The sequence below is a fragment of the Bos javanicus genome, chromosome 23 (genome assembly GCF_032452875.1).
Source record: "Bos javanicus breed banteng chromosome 23, ARS-OSU_banteng_1.0, whole genome shotgun sequence".
Lineage (NCBI taxonomy): Eukaryota > Metazoa > Chordata > Mammalia > Artiodactyla > Bovidae > Bos > Bos javanicus.
Genome location: NC_083890.1, coordinates 19,409,902 through 19,425,337, shown reverse-complemented (window position 1 = coordinate 19,425,337; position 15,436 = coordinate 19,409,902). Strand labels below are relative to the sequence as shown.

Here is a 15,436-nt window from a genome sequence, read left to right as displayed (position 1 = left end):
TGGCTATCTTTCCAATGATGTCCTTATGTTGGATTGCATATTTATACTATATTTATACAGTGTATATTTATACACTGCTTTAAAATATGGTTAATGTTACACACTTAATCCCAGTTTTAAAAAGATTGTAATGAATGCCTAAGTGAATTTTGCAGTATCACTAAGTCATGTTAACATCTATCATAGTATGCATATTTTGAAAGAAGGTGACAAATTAAAAAATCATCAAGGACATCACATATTTAATCATTACAATTAAAATGTTTTGGTAACATTTTATTTTATTCACATAAAATTTTAAAATAATAGGCAAAGTCATAGCTTTGAATCCAAACAATATAGTCAAAATATATTTTAACTTAAGGCACTACACATAAACTTCTTTAAAACACACTCATGTCATTTTATTTACACAGTATTTTAAGAATCTACAATAAATTACAGACTTCTCATGTCATCTTTATCCTTCATTTGTAGCTTTATATATTCACAATGAAGTAAAATCCTTCAAATAAAAGAAATTAAATACAACCATCTTTAAAGTTTACCAGACATGGGCAAGAGAAGAAAAAACACCCAAGAACAAGGCAAAGGCCTTTTTAATCATTTACCGTTCCAAGAATTCATCTTTAAATCCTTACACCAAGCTTAATGGAACAGTAACACCAAGGCAGCGGTACAGAGCACTGAAATACTTTGTATGCTATTGCTCTTTACCAGAAGGACTTGCACATTAATGAGAGCGGCAGAACTGTCCCTACATTATAAGAACATGTACTTATTCTGAACTCATTCACTGAAAAACCGTTATTAAAAAGTTTTCCTATTACCTTTGAGTATGGCTGTCATAAACAGTTAAATCTTTCCTGGAGCCAAATACTTCCTACAACTCAGAAAATAGAGAAGCATGTTAACAATGATTTAACAAAATGCGCAACAAGTGAAGAAGGCTGGCTTTACCGAAATATTTCTCAGTGTATTAGAGGAGATCACTGGCTTTAAGTGATCATTTTTTAAAGATACAGATGAATTAATATAAAGTTCAATATAATAATATATAAACATCTCTTTGATTATTAAATAAATACTCTTTTTGTCCCACCAACATATACATAAAACATCTACAGTTTTAATTCTAGTCCATATTTTCAGAATGGAATGAAGAACAAGACAAATAGGTCTTTTGTTCAGAGGGTTGAGACCCTGAAGGGGCAGCCCTTCCCATTCCATCCTCTATAAAGTCTCCTCACATGCTGGCTGCGATGGGTCCATTTCCACCAATCACACCAATACAGCCAATAAAGCTCACACCACTGCAAGGACCAAGCTCAACTCACTCAGCGCTTGAGACATTTCAAAAAATCCTCACTGCTTTAAATGTGACAGTTCTTCTGTGCTTTTTTTTTTTTTTTTTAATGGGAATTGAAGTAGAAAGAAATTTTTCTATTATTTGTTCAGATCAACTATTAACCTTTAGGATAACTTTTATGTGAGGAAAAAACATCAGAAATAAAAATCTGTCAAAAAAGCAAAATAAGTCCTGGTGGTTTGGTTTATTTACTATGCTGTTTTTAACACAGTCACTTTATGACTGCATGCCCGGACTATTCATGCAGGGTGTGGAAATGATTCTCAAGAACCCCTGGAACAATAGGCACCAAATACCAGGATCGGGAGATTAGCAAGCAGTGACCAAAGGATGAATTCTGGGTTTGACGACTGGCACCATTGTTCCTGACCACCACAGATCATCAACATTTCACTGGGCTGCAGAGTTACCCTCCATTATTTTTGTATCTGTAAAACTGTTATCCAGCTTATTTTCTGCCGTCAAAACTTTAAATATCACACTAGTAATAAAATTTTAAAGATCACACTAGTGATATTACTTTAAAGATCACACTAGTAATATTAATTGCTTGCCTCAGCTCCTGATGAATGGTTCTTGAACCCAATTTTTCCTCTAGTGTATAAAATCTCATCTGCTACAATTCAGTCTCTTCCTATTGATTTTGATTCTTAGAAGGTACACTTTGCAAAGCTAGGATGGCAGTTATAACAACATATGGTCGGCTCTGAACAAGCATGCTAAAAAAAATTATGAGCAGAGTGGTTACTTTTATGAACCAGATATGGGAGAAAAAAGCAAAGGCAGAATTCAGGCTCCTAAAGGTTAACAGAGTTCTGAGAGTTTATTCAGTTACTTAACATATGATTAATATAGAAGATCAAAAGATACTAAATTTCATTTTAAATTTAGCTACACTATTGCCTAAAAAGTAAGGCATAAAATTCCCAAAGGCAAACAGAAAAATCTCTCATTCTGACCCAATCAGAACCAGATTTGTAGTCAGGTCATAAATTTCTCTGCAGTACTTGGAGACCTCTGGTTGTAATAGCGTAAGAATGTTAAAAATGGTAACAAAAATTCACAAGGTTTTCAAAATTATGAATTTAACTTGTGAGTTAGAAGGAACTACATGAATGTGAAGTGCAATTATAACCTTTCCTGAGATCTGTGTTTTATGGGTTAGTGAGGGTCTGTCTCCAGGTCACTCACATCTCACCACCTCCTGTAAATTACATGAAGCCTGTACACCCAAGCAGGCAACACCCTGGCGCACGTGCGCGCGCACACACACACACACACACAAACTAAATAACTTACACAAAGGCATTAAGCATAAAGTGAGAAAAGCACTTTCCTCTATTTTCTTAATTTCCTCTTAGTAATACTCTTCAAAAGATAAACCTTTTGAGGTTTTAATAGCTTAAGGGTCTTAACAGAGACACACACAAAGACTCAATCTTGTTATCATGGGGCTTTTGCTTGTTTTTTACAGTAGCTTTTCTTGAAATAGTTTCTTCATATGCTAGATCTTTTCTGCCTCGTAATCCATTTTATTAACCATCCAGAGAATTTTCCTACCTCAAGGGTTTACTTAGGATACAAACTCTATTAAAGGTACATATAAAAATATAGGAAACTTTTCTTCCCTTATACACAAAATCCACACACTTTACAAAGATTTTTGTTGTATAATTTACAAATATAAAAATTTATTTGAAATGCACACGCACTAAATTTTAGTATATTTTCATCTCAAGATGTGTCTAATCTTCATTGCCAAAAAAAAAAAAAAAAGGGAGGAGGGAGCAAAGGCAGTATTATTCTCAAAACAAGTTTCTTGTCAGAGAAACAGTTGGTGCTAACTAATGATTTACTAGCAATTTTCCCTACGATCAGAATTTTTTTGTATTAGCTAATGCAGCAAAACACAAGAAAAGACAAAATAATTGTAGCATGCCTGGCCCAAGTTCTTTCGAAGCATATGTTTTCATAGTTGTAACACCATTCCTTGGGTGTGCCCTACTTAAAGCCACCTTGTATAAAGCCCGGCACGTGTTACCCAATCAACGGATCATCATCATCTTCTTGGAGCTGAAGTCGGGAAAATGGCCGGGGCCCGGAGACTCTGTTCTGCATGATAATGATGAGGCAGGTCAGCGTGGTCAAGACCAGGAGCGCCCCGATAACAATTCCAATGGCTTCTGGGAGGTTAATGCACCACTGGTCCACTAACAGACACTTGGTGTGACCAAAGGTTCCATTGTTGGGATGTGGCTTCAATCCCAGGATGTGGCACATCATTGGATAAATATCCACTGTATTAATGCTGCTGTGTTTGTAGCCTTTGTGAAATGCAGGACCATGGGCAGCTAGAAATGGATTCATACTAGGCAGAGAATTATCGTAACCGTGGTCACCTACTGGAAAAGAAGAAGATGATGTTAGTAAACAAGATCAGCCCTGCTATTATGAAATAGCCTGTTTCTAGTGTAAATACACTGGATTCTTAGCAGTTTAATTCCCATCCATTGAAATTCTGATCAGCTGGGCCAAACAGGGGCTAGAAAAAAAATTATCTATTTTCTTCAATTCAGCCACCTCCTGTATTTTGCACATACACCCCTCCTTTTTCCCAGCTGGTCATGACCTCACATTTTAAAACCTTCTCTCAGACTGATGGGTTTCTCAGTCCTGCTGCTGCTGCTGCTAAGTCGTATCAGTTGTGTCCGACTCTGTGCGACCCCACAGTTCTCAGTCCTAGCCCCAAGCACTTCACCTGTCAGCATCCGACACTGTTTGCAAAAAGCCCCTGCAAAGAGCACCAGTGATTGAGAGAGTGGTTGGGTTGAGGTTCTGAGTAACTGGGGGAGCAGAAGCGAGTAAAGCAGTGAGTGGGGTAGGAAGTGAGCCAGCGGCCTGACCTCTGTCAGCTGTCCCTGGACAAGACGCAGAATGTGGAATACATCACGGATGCATGTGTGCCAAGTCACTTCAGCTGTATCCGACTCTGCAACCCTATGGAATGCTGCCCACCAGGCTCCTCTGCCCATGGGATTCTTCAGGCAAGAATACTGGAGTGGATTGCCATGCCCTCCTCCAGGGGATCTTCCCCATCCAGCGATTGAACCCGTGTCTCTTATGTCTCCTGCATTGGCAGGTGGGTTCTTTACCACTAGTGCCACCCGGGAAGCCCACACCATTGGTTTACCAACAGCTAAAGGATACCTCAATGTCCAGAGGGTCAGGGGACTGAAAACATTACAGGAGGGATTCTTGCCTTGAATGTGACATCTAACCAGACGACTCCAATGTGTAATTCCAGTAAAAGTCAAAGAAAAACCTGATGGTCCCAGATATCACTCCAAAATAAGACTCTCAACTATCAACTTTATTTTTTTAAAATACTGCCTTTTAATATGCATCAGTTATATTTAACAAGGAGAAAGGAATGGCAACCCACTCCAGTATTCTTGCCTGGAGAATCCCATGGACAGAGGAACATGGCAGGCATAGTCCATGGGGTCACAAGAGTGGGACATGACTTAGCAATGGTAAAGAATCCGCCTACAATGTGGGAGACCTGGGTTTGATCCCTGGGTTGGGAAGATTCCCTGGAACTCCCTGGAGAAGTGCCTGGCAGCCCACTCCAGTGCTCTTGCCTGGAGAATCCCCATGGACAGTGGTACCTGGTGGGCTACATTCCACGGGGTCACAGAGAGCTGGACACGACCGAACAACAAAGCACACATTTGACAAGCTCCCACTTCCATGCGAGGTTCAGGTGACTGAATGATGACTCTATCAGTGTTTGCTATATCATTCTTTACTTCTTTATTTAATATATCATTCTTTAATTCTATGTTTGAAATATTTCATAATAAAAATAATGCTGTGACCAGTACAAAAAATAGCAGAATATAATGATATATATAGATATTATGATTTCAATAATATAAATGAGTATGATTGTAAATGATACCATAAACCATATGATTTAATAATAAAAATATGCAGTGTATGTAACAGGAAAAGATTAGAGGGGGGCAAACGCCCACAATTAACATCTGTCTATGCTTCTGTATTGAAGAAGTATGAATAGTTTTTGTTTTCTTTTTTGAACTTTTCTGTATTTTACAAGTTTTCAATAATGAGTATATAAGGATAAATATTATGGGCTTCCCTGGTAGCGCAGCTGGTAAGGAATCTGCCTACAATGCAGGAGACCTGAGTTCAATTCCTGGGTTGGGAAGATCCCCTGGAGAAGGGATAGGCTACCCACTCCAGTATTTGTGGGCTTCCCTGGTGACTCAGCTGGTAAAGAATCTGCCTCCAATGCAGGAGACCTGGGTTCCATCCCTGGGTGAGGAAGATCCCCTGGAGAAGGGAATGGCTACTCACTCCAGTATTCTTGCCTGGAGAATTCCATGTACAGAGGAATCTGGCGTGCTACAGTCCATGGGGTCACAAAGAGTCAGAGACGACTGAGTGACTTTCACTTTCAAGGTAAGCATTAATAATACATAAATTCTAACGGCCTTCAGTTTTATCCTTGCCTGACACATCTGAACTGCTATAGATCAGAGATTGGCAGATGACAGAGGCTGGTCAAATGCAGCCCTCTGCCTGTTTCTGTAAAGGGAGTTTCACTGGACACCCTACATCAGTTTATTTAGGTATTGTCTGTGGCTGCTTTCCCACTGTAAGGCAGGACTGAGTAGTTGAGACAGAGACCAGCTGGCCCACAAAGACTGAAATATTTACTATCTGGCCCTTTACAGAAGAATTTTATGACCCCTGCTATGGTCTATAAAATCATATTTTAAAAAAATGCATTCAAATTGAATTTAACAAACAAGTAAATAAGCTTCAGTTCAGGGGAGACCTCTTAATTCTTCCTTAAACATTTCCTCAGTTTGAGGCAAGATTCTGCTTTGTTTACTTGGTAGATTTTTGTTTGTATACTTTCTGGTTCTTGCTCGGTGTTCTAAATAGCAGTAGCACTCAGGTATATTATTTCATCATGGGGGAAAACTTGGACACATTTTTTTTAACACTAAAAAAGAAAAAGGAATTTGAACTAGTTAATCTCTCTCTCTTTATTTTGTTTCTTGACTTTTCTTTTATTTTCTTTGCTTCTTCCTACTCTCTTATTTTTACAAATCAAGAGAACAATTCCTGAAAGTTACTCACAGTCACTGCAATTTTGGTAACAAAAAAGTAAAACTACTCCTTCACCCTTAAGATCACCCAACCTTCTAATATAAGGATCAAACTATGGTTTCTAAAAATTGTTCTCAAATGGAAACCTGAGAATCATCTAATTGAAAATCAAACTAATTACACTGTGTCAACATCTCTAAATCAAAGTACCTTGTTAGTGGAAGAATGTCACAACATGTGATTTATCCCAAGGACAGAGAAGAAAAATCCTAAATAAATACTTACATTTTAGTGATGATTTATTTAGCACAATTGTCCAGCCTTCATCAGCAACCAAAATAATAGGCTGAATTCGATCACTATGTTGATAGTGAAACCTGGCAGGAATGTCTTCTTTGAGATAAACATTCATGTGAGGGTCACAGACTTTCAGTTTGCTATAAACCTTTGTTTTATCTGGAAGAAAAGGAAACAGCAAAGGAAAAAGGTCATGTTGACTGATAAGGAAACAATATTTCTAACTAGAATAACTGGAAATAAGCCCTGAACAATGTTATCTATTAATTCCTATTAATCATTAAAAAAAAAAACAGGGCAATAATACTAATGTAACAGTGCTGGGTGCACACAAGTGCACGTGCACACCCGCACACACCCCTTTCACGCATTCACATATCTGTCTTTTCATTTTGTGATTATCCCGGGTAGACTTTTATACAAAGGGGGCAAATTTCACATCTAGCTTCCTAAGTAAACATAAACTAATTACATATTACTACTAACTATTAATTCTAAGATCAGTAGATGAAAATTATTAGGTATATCTCACACAAAACTATATATATATATATATATATATATATATATATATATGAGTCACTTTGATGTACACTTACACTTCAATAAAAAGATAAACATAAAAGAAATATATCAAAAAGCAAAGAAAATATCCTTTTGAACCTAAACGGCCTAAGAAAAACATCACAGGAAAAACACAGTCCTAACTCTGAGTGAGTATAAGAGTGTATGGTGGTGAACCACATAAAATCCAAGCTCCATTCTTATTACAAAACCCTCCCTCCTCAATCAACTGACCCACTGAAATATTCCTTGGTTAAAAGTTTACTTACTTATTTTGGGAAGTATCGCAGCAACTGGGGTCAAGTCTATAAGAGTGTAGTACGAGGGGTCGAGGCAGCCATCCAAGTTTATCACCCTGTCTTTAGAACACTGGGTCATCCCGTGATCACTTGTAATGATCACATTAAGACTCTCCCACAGTCCTAACACCTTGAGTCTGTGAACCAGCTCACCAATGTGTTCATCTATTTCTTCCAGCACTCGGCGCATGTTTTCTTTATCTTCGGGGCCGTATTTGTGGCCGCTAGCGTCTGGTTCCTCCCAATAGAGTGTCGCAAAGGTCACTGGTGGGTTCGAACTGCTCAGCCATGTGGTGACATTACCGAGCCTTTCCCTAAATGACACCGAGGGGCTGTAGTTCATGAAATAGGACGGCGTGCTATTGTGAATGGGCACGTCGGTACCGGGCCACATAGCAGCAGCACTCGATCTGTTGTCCTGAAGCTGATTGGTCACCCAGATGGGGACTGCCTCATTCCACCAAAACGGGTCCTTGTCATTGTGGTCAGAAAAATGTTTCTTTGTGTTGACGTCATACATGGAATTAGCCACGATGCCATGGCTTTCTTCATACAGGCCCGTCACGATGCTGTAGTGGTTTGGAAACGTTTTCGTGATAAAGACGTTTTTAACCTGCTCTACCAAGACACCTTCTTTGATAAAATTCTGGAGATGAGGAAATTCATAGTTCTGCAGATAGTCAGCTCTGAAGCCATCAAAGGATACCAGCAGTAACTTAGGTGGTGAAGCAGAGGAAGAGTTCCCTCTACAACCAGTCATAAGTCCCGAAAACAAAAGCATCAACAGTAACTTCATAGTGAACGTGCTGAAGGGGGTAGCGGGGTTCCTAAGATAAAAAACAAACAATTCCTAAGTAGTCATACTGCTTGATTTGGATTCGATTTCCAAAGCTGAGCCATCAGGAAACGAAAACCAACATTTAAAAACTGTTTATACACCAGATTTACATACATCAACTTAAAAATCAAATGCTGTCACTTACTGAAAGGTAACTGAATAAAGCTAAAGTGGGAGAAACAAAATTGCCTTTACTTGTTGAATTATATGTCCTGCCTCATTTTCATGCTCTGAAGGGGGTATGGGCCATTCTTATACTTCACACAAATTTGACTGCCTTGCTTGTCTGCAAGAGCAGAAATTATTCTAAAGGCTTAATAAGAACAAATGAAGAAATAAAAATGATCCTTTTACACAAAACAGAAATAACATTTTCTGCCAAACGTTCAGAAGCTCCAGAGAGGAAGATTATTTTTCTAGTTTAATGGCTAGTACCCTATCGTTCCTTTTAATCCTCAGAAATTAGGGTGTAGAATTTCTATCGTACTGGCTCAACATCAGTTCCTACTGAAAAATATTGGCATGCAGAAGGGGAGTAGGGAGTTTCCATGGTAGCTCAGATGGTAAAGAATCTGCCTGCAAGGCATGAGACCCAGGTTTGACCTCTGGGTTGGGAAGATCCCCTGGAGAAGGAAATGGCAACCCACTCTAGTACTTTTGCCTGGAGAATTTGATGGACAAAAGAGCCTGGTGCGCTACAGTCCATGAGGTCACAAAGAGTTGGATACAACTGAGCAACTAACACTTTCCAAAGAGGAATAAGAAATATATATTATTTGAGAAAAAAGGCCCCACCTCACTCTGAACCTGCTCAGTATTCAGAGGAGGCGAAGAGACAAAGTCTAGGCCCTTGGATGCCACAGTAACTTCGGAAGAAAAGCAACAGCTGTTGAAATGCATTTCATCACCACATCCCTTTTAGACTTCCTTTCTACCGTCAAAGACTTAACAGCTGGCCCTCCATATTCACAGGTTTTTACATGCATGAATCCAACCAGTCATGAATGGAAAACCCAGACGGCCAACTGTATTCACTGCACCAAGCCCTTTTATATAAGAGACTTGAGCATCTGTGGATTTTGGTACCTACTGGGGCTCCCAGATAATCACAATGGTGTGATCACTGACCTAGAGCCAGACATCCTGGAATGTGAAGTCAAGTGGGCCTTAGAAAGCATCACTACGAACATAGCTAGTGGAGGTGATGGAATTCCAGTTGAGCTATTCCAAATCCTGAAAGATGATGCTGTGCAAGTGCTGCACTCAATATGCCAGCAAATTTGGAACTCAGCAGTGGCCACAGGACTGGAAAAGGTCAGTTTTCATTCCAATCCCAAAGAAAGGCAATGCCAAAGAATGCTCAAACTACCGCACAATTGCACTCATCTCACACGTTAGTAAAGTAATGCTCAAAATTCTCCAAGCCAGGCTTCAGCAATACATAAACCGTGAACTTCCTGATGTTCAAGCTGGTTTTGGAAAAGGCAGAGGAACCAGAGATCAAACTGCCAACATCCGCTGGATCATGGAAAAAGCAAGAGAGTTTCAGAAAAACATCTATTTCTGCTTTATTGACTATGCCAAAGCCTTTGACTGTGTGGATCACAATAAACTGGAAAAATTCTGAAAGAGATGGGAATACCAGACCACCTGATCTGCCTCTTGAGAAATTTGTATGCAGGTCAGGAAGCAACAGTTAGAACTGGATATGGAACAACAGACTGGTTCCAAATAGGAAAAAGAGTACATCAAGGCTGTATATTGTCACTCTGTTTATTTAACTTCTATGCAGAGTACATCATGAGAAATGCTGGACTGGAAGAAACACAAGCTGGAATCAAGATTGCCGGGAGAAATATCAATAAACCTCAGATATGCAGATGACACCACCCTTATGGCAGAAAGTGAAGAGGAACTAAAAAGCCTCTTGATGAAGGTGAAAGTGGAGAGTGAAAAAGTTGGCTTAAAGCTCAACATTCAGAAAACGAAGATCATGGCATCCGGTCCCATCACTTCATGGGAAATAGATGGGGAAACAGTGGAAACAGTGTCAGACTTTATTTTTCTGGGCTCCAAAATCACTGCAGGTGGTGACTGCAGTGGTGAAATTAAAAGATGCTTACTCCTTGGAAGGAATGTTATGACCAACCTAGATAGCATATTCAAAAGCAGAGACATTACTTTGCCAACAAAGGTTCGTCTAGTCAAGGCTATGGTTTTTCCGTGGTCATGTATGGATGTGAGAGTTGGACTGTGAAGAAGGCTGAGCGCCGAAGAATTGATGCTTTTGAACTGTGGTGTTGAAGAAGACTCTTGAGAGTCCCTTGGACTGCAAGGAGATCCAACCAGTCCATTCTGAAGGAGATCAGCCCTGGGATTTCTTTGGAAGGAATGATGCTAAAGCTGAAACTCCAGTACTTTGGCCATCTCATGCAAAGAGTTGACTCATTGGAAAAGACTCTGATCCTGGGAGGGATTGGGGCAAGAGGAGAAGGGGATGACAGAGGATGAGATGGCTGGATGGCATCACTGACTCGATGGACACGTGTCTGAGTGAACTCCGGGAGTTGGTGATGTCCAGGGAGGCCTGGTATGCTGCGATTCATGGGGTCGCAAAGAATCGGACACGACTGAGCGACTGATCTGATCTGATCTGGGGCTCCTAGAACCAATCCCCTTCAGACACCGAGAGGCCACTTAACTGCCTTACCTCATTCCCCAGGCTCAGAGAACTCCCTGACTTTTTATTATTTTTTTAATAATCTACTGATTACAAAAACAGCTCTCCCCAAACAAATCTCCCTGCCTTCAGTCTCTATCTTCTTTGGTCCTAAGAAAATACGGTATGTGATGTAGAGTGACTTTCCACAGATGCTATACTTCTTCAAGTCCTCAACGTCTCTTGTCTGGAGCCCTTCTGCCTCTTAACTGATCTTCCTACCTCAATCATCTTCCTCTTACCCAACATCTGCTCCCAACATAACTTCCCTGTAGCTCTGTTTATGACATTTCCCTAATAAAATCAGTATTCAAAGTCCCCCTGCCTATATAGAATGTCCCAACACTCACTTCTGCCTGGCATTCAAGTCCTTCCATTATCCAGGCCCAACCCACATGCAAATTACTATGAAAGAGTTACAGAAATCATTGTTGTTGTTGGTTAGTCATTAAGTCGTGTTTGACTCTTTGGCAACCCCATGGACTGTAGCCTGCCAGACTCCTCTGTCCATGGAATTTCCCAGGCAACAACACTGGAGTGGGTTGCCAACCTTAATTCCCTTTTACTGCACAATGCTATCACAATCTGTCTGAGATGTAATATAGAGACAATAATCATTTATGTAGGTGACTTATAACAGTTCTTCAGTAATAACCTGTGTTTCCAAACCTCTTAAAGCTACTTCCTACACATTAAGTCTTTGCCCAAACACTCTTTTAGGTAATTAAAAAAAAAATTCAATAAATATCTAATACAACTAAAGTCAACACCACCAAAATTTATGGATGTGCCATATATCAGAGAACAAGAGCTTCCCCACGTGGCTCAGGGTAAAGAATCTGCCTGTCAATGTAGGAGATGTGAGTTCCATTCCTGGCTGGGGAAGAGCCCCTGGAGGAGGAAATGTCAACCCACTCCAATATTCTCACCTGAGAAACTCCATGGACAGAAGGAGCCTGGCGGGCTACAGACCACAGGTTGCAAAAAGAGCTGGATATGACTTTGCAACTAAACACCAACAACACAAGAGCTTTACACTTTTCAAATACAAAATACTCAAAATAGGGACAAAACAAGAAAACAATGAACCTGGCTGTCATCTTGGAAGACCAACCAGGAGCTTGAGTGACTTCTGTTCTACAACACCACAGCTTCCTGTAATGGTGTGCTTGAGACCCATACATCATCAAGTATTGTTTTGAAAGCTAAGCCCTTTGAAGAATCACTACAAATGGAATATCACAGGATGTCTAAAATTTTTCCAGTAGGGTTGCTTCTAAGAGTGGAGGGATGCTAAGACAATTCAACAAATGGTGCTGAGACGACTGGATATCCACACGCAAAAGAATAACTCTGTATCCCTCAGCTCATACCCTGCACAAAACTGACTCAACATGGATCACAGACCACAGTTAAGAGCTAAAACTAAAAAACTCTTAGAAGAAAATACAGGGATAAATCTTCATGACCTTGAGTTAGGCAAAGCCGTTTTAGATACAGCACCAAAAGCACAAGTGATAATCAAAAATAAATTGAACTTCACCAAAATTAGAAACTTTTACATCTGGAAGGATACCATGAAGCAATGACAACCTAAGGGATAAGAGGAAATATCTGCAAACCACAAGTCTGATAAATAATTTGTATCTAGAATATATAAAGAACTGTAACAACTCAACAATAAAAGTTAAATAATCTAATTTTTTAAATGAGCAAAGAAGCTGAAAAGACTTTTTTCCAAAGATATAGAAATGACAAATAAGCACATGAGTATGTTCAACATCAACAGTAATCAGGGAAATACAAAGCAAAACACCACGAGATACCCCTTCATACCCACTAGGATAGATATAAAAAACAGACAGACAGATAATAACAAGTAATGGTGAGGAAATACAGAAACTAGAATTTTTTACACTGCTGATGAAAATGGAAATGGTCCAGGCACTTATAAAACATTCTGGTAGTTCCTCAAAAGTTTAAACAGTTACCATATGACCTGGAAACTCTACTACTAGGCATATGCCTATGAGAAATGAAAATATATGTCCACAATAAAACTTGTACACAAACGGTCACAGCAGCATTATTTGTAAGAGTCACAAAGTGGAAACATCTCAAGTGTCCATAAATGATAAACAGATAAGAAGTGGTATATCCACACGATGGAATGCTATCTGGCAATAAAAAGGAATGCAGTGATAATACATGCTACAATTTGGATAAACCTTTGAAACGCCGTGCTAAGTGAAAGTCACAAAAGGTCACTTATTGTATGATTCTATTTAGATGAAAAGCCTACATATGCAAATCTATACAGACGTAAAGTAGATTTGCCTGGAGCAAACGGGTGAGGAGAAATGGAGAGTAAATGCTAGCGGGTATGGTGTTATTTTGGGGCTTCCCTGGCGACTCAGACAGTGAAGAATCAGCCTGCAATGCGGGAGACCTGGGCTCAATCTCTGGGTTGGGAAGACCCCCTGTAGTAGGAAATGGCAACCCACTCCAGTATTCTTGCCTGGAGAATCCCATGGACAAAAGACCCTGGTAGGTTCCAGTCCACTCCAGTACTCTTGCTTGGAAAATTCCATGGACAGAGGAGCCTTGTGGGCTGTAGTCCATGGGGTCACCAACAGTCAGATACGACTGAAGCGACTTAGCAGCAGCAGCAGCAGCCTGTCATCTGCTCCCTAATAAAAAGCCTTACTCTAAATACTTCACAAATACTATTTATAATCAGTTTTAAAATAAAATGAAAATAGTATTGTCTATGCACATAGATAACTTAGGTGGTTTTCCCTATTATTATTTTCTTGATATTCTAAACAAAAACTAAAGCTACTCACTAAAAGACTTTCTTAGAAACTCTAGGCTTCTAAAGTATTCTTCAATTTTCCAGCACACACACACACATACATACACACACATTTCTGGCATCTTCAAAACAACTCCACTTAATTTTACTTTCTACATAACTCCCCCTGTGTATTCATCAAAATTTCTTCCAAATTGTATTTTGTAGCTAATTTAAAAGCGAAGAGGATATATTTATTGTTATGAGCTCCTTGCAGACCCTAAGGGGCTCATAACATTTATATTTTATGTATTTTAGCTATAAATTATCTTATCCCTGCTTTTAAATACATTTAATTTCCTTAAAAGGGCTCAGAACAACCTCTGGGGGAAAGGAAGAAAGAAAAGAAAACCGGATATTAAAAGGAGCAGTTGACTTAGTACTGGCAAGGTTTCTGGGTTGGGTCACCAGAAGGTCGGGTGGTTAAACAAAAAACCCTAGTGGGGTCAGAGCTGGTATAAAACTGAATCTGTTAGTGGTCACCAGCTGCGCTTCAAGTCTCAGAGCAGGGCTGTCTCCATCTGTACACTGGGATGCTGTGCCCGGAAAAGGAAGCTTAACTGTAAAATGCTTAACACGGTGCCTGGCCGAGAAAAAGCACTTCGATGGGATCTTTCCTGTTAGATTTTCCAGGAAATTCGTTTTTTCAATTTGGCTGTGTCACGACCATTGACTCTCAACGAATACTCAGGCCAGTGCAGGTTGATCTGTGCCTTGGACGGCGTTCGGGTTCAATGAAACGCCCGCCCCGCCAGCCCCCTCGGCCTCCACGGCCTCCACGGCTGTCAGGCCGACCCCCTCCGCCTCTCTCCCCACGGACCCAGCTTCAGCCCCCTCCCCGCTGCCCGCCCGCCCAGGCCGCGCCCACTCGCTCAATTTCCTTTCCGCTTTCCACCCCGCCCTCTGCCGCCCCCAGCCAGCCAGGCACCTCCCGGCCGCTCCGGGGTCCCTCGCGACTGTCCCCTCGGGGCAGGTGTGTGGCTATCAGGGATAAGGGATCTCACGACCACTATTTTCAAAGCCCCCGGCGGGCGGGGGAGGGTGCGGCATTTCTGTCCGGAACGCCGGCTGCGCGAATCTCACACTCACCCGCTGCCGCCGCTTCTCTGCAGCGCGCGGAACCGGGCGCGCGCGGAACCCGACGCTCGTGGGTCTGGGGAGCGACGGAGACCTGAAGGCGCAGGAGCCCGACCGAGTTCTTCCTGAAGCGCCTGCGCAATAGAGGGGCGCCCTCCCCCCACCACAATTAACAGCCCCTTCCTCCGCGACACCCGCGCTGCCAGGGGCGCTCCTAGGGTTCGTGGCCGTCCCGCGCGCGACTGCGGAACAGGTTTCCAGCCTGCGGGAACCCAGC

General features: G+C 40.9%; 1 protein-coding gene across 2 annotated transcripts; it reads right to left on the bottom strand.

Annotated features, from left to right (window-relative positions):
- Positions 1 to 261: 261 nt before the first annotated feature.
- ENPP4 (ectonucleotide pyrophosphatase/phosphodiesterase 4) lies at positions 262 to 15,418 on the bottom strand. 2 transcript variants are annotated; one of them, XM_061398340.1, is made up of 4 exons: positions 15,172 to 15,418; positions 7,642 to 8,498; positions 6,797 to 6,967; positions 262 to 3,771 (listed from the first exon to the last, which is right to left on the bottom strand). In XM_061398340.1, exons 2-4 carry the CDS (start codon positions 8,465 to 8,467, stop codon positions 3,407 to 3,409), a joined length of 1,362 nt encoding a protein of 453 aa, XP_061254324.1. In that variant the 5' UTR covers positions 8,468 to 8,498; positions 15,172 to 15,418; the 3' UTR covers positions 262 to 3,406. The 2 variants fall into 2 exon arrangements, with proteins under 2 accessions (XP_061254324.1, XP_061254325.1); XM_061398341.1 differs by lacking the exon at positions 15,172 to 15,418 and adding an exon at positions 15,011 to 15,157.
- Between the last annotated feature and the right edge of the window lie 18 nt (positions 15,419 to 15,436).

Excerpts from the sequence above, each read along its gene's own strand:
- ENPP4 (XM_061398340.1), bottom strand. The coding sequence starts at position 8,467 with ATGAAGTTACTGTTGATGCTTTTGTTTTCGGGACTTATGACTGGTTGT. Across the intron at positions 6,968-7,641 it reads TGCGATACTTCCCAAAATAA|ATAAAACAAAGGTTTATAGC; the intron begins GTAAGTAAACTT and ends CTTTTCTTCCAG. Across the intron at positions 3,772-6,796 it reads AAATAAATCATCACTAAAAT|TAGGTGACCACGGTTACGAT; the intron begins GTAAGTATTTAT and ends CTTCTTTTCCAG.